The sequence below is a fragment of the Galeopterus variegatus genome, unplaced genomic scaffold, assembly GCF_000696425.1.
Source record: "Galeopterus variegatus unplaced genomic scaffold, G_variegatus-3.0.2 Scaffold7270, whole genome shotgun sequence".
Lineage (NCBI taxonomy): Eukaryota > Metazoa > Chordata > Mammalia > Dermoptera > Cynocephalidae > Galeopterus > Galeopterus variegatus.
This window is the reverse complement of record NW_007733381.1, coordinates 14618-20223: the sequence shown is the minus strand read 5'-3', so window position 1 is coordinate 20223 and position 5606 is coordinate 14618. Positions and strand designations below refer to the sequence as shown.

At 46.9% G+C, this 5606-nt stretch overlaps 1 protein-coding gene across 1 annotated transcript in view; it reads right to left on the bottom strand.

Moving 5' to 3' along the window:
* CBX2 (chromobox homolog 2) overlaps positions 1 to 4540 on the bottom strand; it is an 11967-nt gene extending 7427 nt beyond the window's left edge. The window contains exons 1-2 of the mRNA XM_008591767.1: positions 4450 to 4540; positions 775 to 889 (exon numbers count right to left, since the gene is read on the bottom strand). Coding sequence (XP_008589989.1) covers positions 775 to 889; positions 4450 to 4540 — 206 coding nt within the window. The remainder of the gene's footprint in view (positions 1 to 774; positions 890 to 4449) is intronic.
* Positions 4541 to 5606: the final 1066 nt, after the last annotated feature.

Sequence of the window (5606 nt, the reverse complement as noted above, 5' to 3'; positions counted from 1 at the left end):
CCGCTGAGTCGCGCGGGGCCTCCTGGACGCGCCCGGCCTTCCTCCCAACCTCGCTTTCCGGGCGAAAAGCCATTGTTCTGGCCCGAGGGGAGGGAAGCGGGTCGGGGCGCGGCGGCCGCTTCCTTCCCGCGCCTCGTGGGGGCGCTGCTCCGGGGCGCGCGGTGCCCGGCGCGGGCTCCGCCTTCTGGCACTTGGTTCCCTGCAGTCTGGGGGAGTCGCCCTGTTTTGCGGGGGAGCAGAACGGGCCGGGGGATGGGGAGGGAATGGGGGATAAAGTGCTGGGGGCGGGGGCGCAGCAAAAACGGAGCCGCCCAAAGGCGGGAGAGGAAAACGCATCCACCCAACCACTCCGAGAAAAGAACGGCACCGACTGCTCGGCGATCTTGCCAAGTTGCTGGGAACGTGGAGTCCAGCCCCCAAGTCTGAGGGCACGTGCAGGGAGAGGAGCAATTGGCTTTTCCTTATTTGTTTCTCGGTTTTGATGAAATGAAGGTGGGCGGGGGCGGTCTGGAGAGCCGTTTCTAACTCAGGACTGTCATTAGTGGCCTGCGAGGGTTTAGCCATCAGTGTCCTTTGGATCAGTCGCCCGCGGCAGGAGGAGACCGGACCGCGAGTGGCCCCGAGTCCCCCCTGGGCTCGTCGGTGGCAGGCTACCCTTTTATTCTTCGCTGTTAAGTATCGAATTCCGTGGAGCAAGTCGCCCTTTGAGTTACTTACGTTTTGAATCAGAGCAAATCAAACACGTAAAGGAGAGGTACGTGAGCCTTAACTTACCGCGTCAGTACAGGCTCACTCAGGGCCATTCGTTTCTGGTTTTGTGTCTCCCCTGAGCACAGCTGCAGAGCACTTCGGCTGAGCAGATCGAAAAGTCGTTTCTTGCTGTGGAAGACTGTTTCAATGTAATTGTCGTCATTAAAAACGTGTTTATGAAGGATTCTGCAGGAGGAATGCATGGGTTTTTTTTTTGTTTTAGCAGAAAGGCCTACTGCAGAAAATACCGAACTGTAGGAACCGTCTCCCAATTCATGGCATGTTCTTCAGTTTATTTTGTTAAGTAGGTTACATTCATTTGACTTCCTGGAGAGAACTTGCAAACTCAGATATTGTTTGCAAAGGAGGCAGGAAAAAGGCACATTTTTTGGTGGGAGGCGATTGCTCACTTAGGAGGGGCGGCAGCAGAGAATCCATGTTTCCAGATAAAGCTGCCCTCGAGTGAAGGGGGCTGCATCCATTTCTCAGCCAGCTCTTTTTGTATCCCTGTCTTGGAGACTAGGCAGTAAATTGTGGAGCTGGGGGCAAAGGTGTATTTACTGTAATCCCACAAATAGCTGGATCAGTTTCAACTGGAATTTCCTTGCAGAATTCATTTTAGGTGTAAGATTTTCCCGTGGAAGTTTCCAGTTTCCTCTTTGATGCACGGTATCCTGGGATACTTGCTTAATTTCTTTCTTCCTATTTTTTCTTTTTTAAGAAATGGAAGCTTAACAAAGGGAATTTTTTTCTTCCCCCCAAGAAGTAAATTCGTCTAGCATTTAATCCTAGCACACTGAAAAAAAAAAAAAAAAAGAATTTCCTGGAAGGTTTAACACATACATAATCTATCCAATTGCGAACACCCAGGTTGGGTAAAATAATATTTAGATAGTTCGTTTGAAAAAAAACAAATATGACAGATTTGGCTAGAAATAACAGATAAGTACCCTGAGGATATGATCCAAAATTTGTGAAGTATTCTTTAAAAACAAAGCTGAGAGTAGACAGAAGCGAGGAATAACCCCAGCTAATTCAATTGAGTCAAAACATGGGTTTGGGCTAAAGCAGAGTCTGTCTTCTGTTTTTACAAGTTAGAACCGGTTATTTTATTATTCATTCAACAAATAGTTACTCAGCATTTACTATCACGTGTGGTAGGAAGAGTCTATAGCAGCTCTAACAGGACCTGCCCAGATGTTGGAAATGCCCTGTGTACACACCGTCCAACACGGTAGCCCGAGCACTTGGAATGTGGCTAAGTGCTGCTGAGAAAATGAGTTTTAAATTTTATTTAATTTTAAATAATTGAAATTTAAATAGCCACACGTAATTAGTGGTCACTGTAGTGGACACCTTGCAGGTCCAAAGGAATACAAGGGATATACTTTGAACGTATTTTAAGTGAAAGTAATATAGTTACACAAATTAATCCTGGAACATGAATCGTTTATCAACACTTACATTTATGACTAATTTTATATGAGAATGTTTAAAACACATGCGAAAAAAGATATTAAAGATACGGGCACAAAGGAATACATTCAGAGAGTAAATACTTTCCTTCTATGCAAGTGACAATACCCAGAGAGTAACTGTTAATTCATGAATGTCTGAAATACCGCTGAGAAAGGATAAGTATTTTCACGCTGCATTTGTGGATCGAAAATCGAAGGTATCAAGGCGAGGGATGACATGCCGGTGTCCCTCTGGAGTCAGTGGAAAAATCAGGAATTGAGATTACTCCAGTGACCCTGGATTTGGCCATTAAAACTGAATAACCTTAGTAACATCTTTTAAAAAAGTTTCACAACAGCTCTTAGTTTTTCTGAAATACTGTCTCATGACTGCAGCCAAAGAACGTTGGCTAAAAGCAGTAACCAGAACCCATCCCCCACAATGGTCTGCATGAGATAAACTAAGTATATAAAATACATGATGCAGTTTTTAATATTTAATGTAATAATTTGCTCCCTGCCAGTTCCCCTCCATATTTGCAAGACTACGGTGTGACTTACAAGCTAGCTGTGTTATGTTGTGCCGTTTCTGTGTGTGTAACAGATCAATATCATATGCACATGACACGCAGTGTTTACGTATGGAACTCAAGTGAAAATAAGCAGAGTCAGGGCTTGCAGAAGTTCTCAAGCTTTCAGCTTGCCTAAGAACCCCTGGGGCATGGATGCAAAGCTGACCCCGACCCTGACCTGGATACCCAGAGGCTGCTGCTGCCACTGTTTAGAGCACTGTGCTGCAGAGGGCAGCCTGTCCAAGCCCCCCTCTCACAGATGAGGAAAATGAGTCGGAAATGGCTTCAGGTACTGGGCTGAGGAGCCGGATCCACCACTTCCTATGTTTGCGTGATGGGGCGGGCAGGCCGCTATAGAAGCAGTGCGGCCACCTGCACTCAGGAGGCCTTCTAAGGTCACCGCAGCAGAGGCAGCCTCTTAAACTCCTGGGTGTCCCCCACCCCTAGGCTCCCTGGAATATTGCAGCACCTCTACTGGCCTGACCAGGCTGGAGCCCCCTGTGTCCTGGAGGCAGGAGGAGATTAAGGAACACAGTAACAGGAGGGGTGAAATGGACAATTAACCCCTTTTATGATGTCGCTCTGAAGACAAACAACAGTCCCCTTACGGAGGTCTCCATTGCATGGGGCTTCTATTTTAAAGAATGTCATTTATTGATTTTGCAATCAGATCAGTCTCTGATTCCCCTTTCTTACTAGTAAAATAGGGCAGCGATGAACATCTTTATCTTTGCATGTGCAAAGTACAACCACATGTATGGAATAACAGGCATAGATGCTGTATTAAAGAGTATATGCATCTACTTGTTCTAGTTATAGCCAAACTGTCCCCTGATGCTCTGCACTAATTCACACTGACAGCCCAGGTAGATGGGGTTGCCTCTGTCCCCATTCTCAACGTGGACCGGGGGATTTCTGAACGTACTTGATCCTTAGCTGTTTTCAGTGGGATCCTAATACGAATTATTTATGCCAGTTACACGTCTCCCATCTGCTTTTTTGCAAGACCTTTGCAGGTGCAGAATTGTTACAGTGTAAAACAGTATTGTCCAATGTGAAATGCATTATTATTTAAAAAGTAACTTACACTTACCAAGGTCTAAAATCTATAGGGAAGCCCTTACTTAAAAACAAATGATTAGGGATTCAAACTGGTGAACTAATGCACAATTTACGAATTTGCTAATTGTACTTCTGATGCGGGGGGTGGTCCTAAGAATCCTCCATAAATCCTTTGGGCACCGTCAGCAAACCCGTGGGGTTCAAGAGTGATGGATTTGAGAACTGCTTTGCCAGTCCCCCACTAAAACACACGCATGTACTGTTTCACCCCTTCATTAGCTGGTTACTTCTTGTCTGAAAGAACCCAAACACAGAAATGTCATTCAGGGCACACACACACACACGCACACACAGATCTTTAAATCATGCTGCTTTTTGGTGGGAGAGGGTGAAGATATGCCCAAGCAAGTCTTATTAAGAAAGGAAAAAAACTCCCCGCTTTTTGTTGGCAAAAATCTCAGTAACAATCAGAGGAATTACATTTGGAGTCAGAGAATTTTAGAACCAGAAGGGACTGTAAAAATCCAGACAGCATCCAGGTTCACTGGGTGAGCGAGGGTCCAAGCCTGGGCGCCCCCCACCCCGTCCCGGGCAGGGCAGCATCTCACCGGCCACGCTGCCTCCGCGCCCTCCTCCGAGCTCTGCTGCTCCACCGCTGTCCGCCTCTGTGGCTGTCAGGTCAGCCAGGAGAGGGGACATGCCCAGCGTGCCAAATTCAAAAGGTCCACACGGTTATGGACTGAAAAACCTCCCTCCCTCCCTGTCCCCAGCAGCCTAACTCCCCACTCTAGAGGTTACAAATACTGTCACTTCCTAGGGTCCCTTCCAGAGCTGTACCTGTCCTAGCAAGGATCCATGGGACATTTTCTCATCGCTACCCTCCTGCTAGTTTCTTTTTATCACATGAACGGTAGCTCGCTTCACACCGCTCCATACCCTGCTTTACCTCTTAGCAATGCGGCCTAGGGTCAACCCTTCAAATGGACAGACTGGCCCTCCGTCCTTTGAACCTCTCCATGGTACTTGATATTCCGTGCTAGGATGTACCATAGTGTATTTAACTAGACCCTAAATGTTTAGCTAGTGCTGCCATGAGCAGCTCTTGTCTAAAAAACCCAAGTTTCTGTGCTCGCTGAACGCAGAGAGGCAGGCTTGCAGCAGGAGCGTTTATGGTGACCACAGAGACAAAATACTAGTTGAAATGCTGTTAATATAACTCACAATGCACAGTCTCAGCCTTGGCGGCCCCAGCTCCTTTGGCCCAGTGTGTTCTTGCTGGACTCTCTGTGTATCTGGAAATAAGGGGCTGTCAGTGCTGGCAGGGGTAGCCACTGTCTTTTGAGGTAGGTTTAGATAAAAAAGTAAGGCCTTTAGCCTGAATGGGAGATGAGGTGTGTTGTATCAGTCAGGGTGTTCCAGAAAACAAAAGCAATGGATATAAATACCAATATACAAGTATAAAGAGACACATTGCAAGGAATTGGCTTATGTGATTGTGGAGCCGGCTGAGCAAGTCTGAGATTGTGGGGCAGGGTGTCAGAGAAGGTGGTCCTGCTCAGGCAGGGGCTGACACTGCCGTCCACAGGGCCAATTCTGTCTTCTTCAGGGAAGCCTCAGTTCTGTTCTTAAGGTCTTTCAACTAATTGGATGAGGCCCACCAAGATTACTCAGGATAATCTCCTTTACCTCAAGTTACATCTACAAAATACCTTCACAGCAACACCTAGATTAGTGGTTGATTGAGTGCCAGGGGACTGCAGCCCAG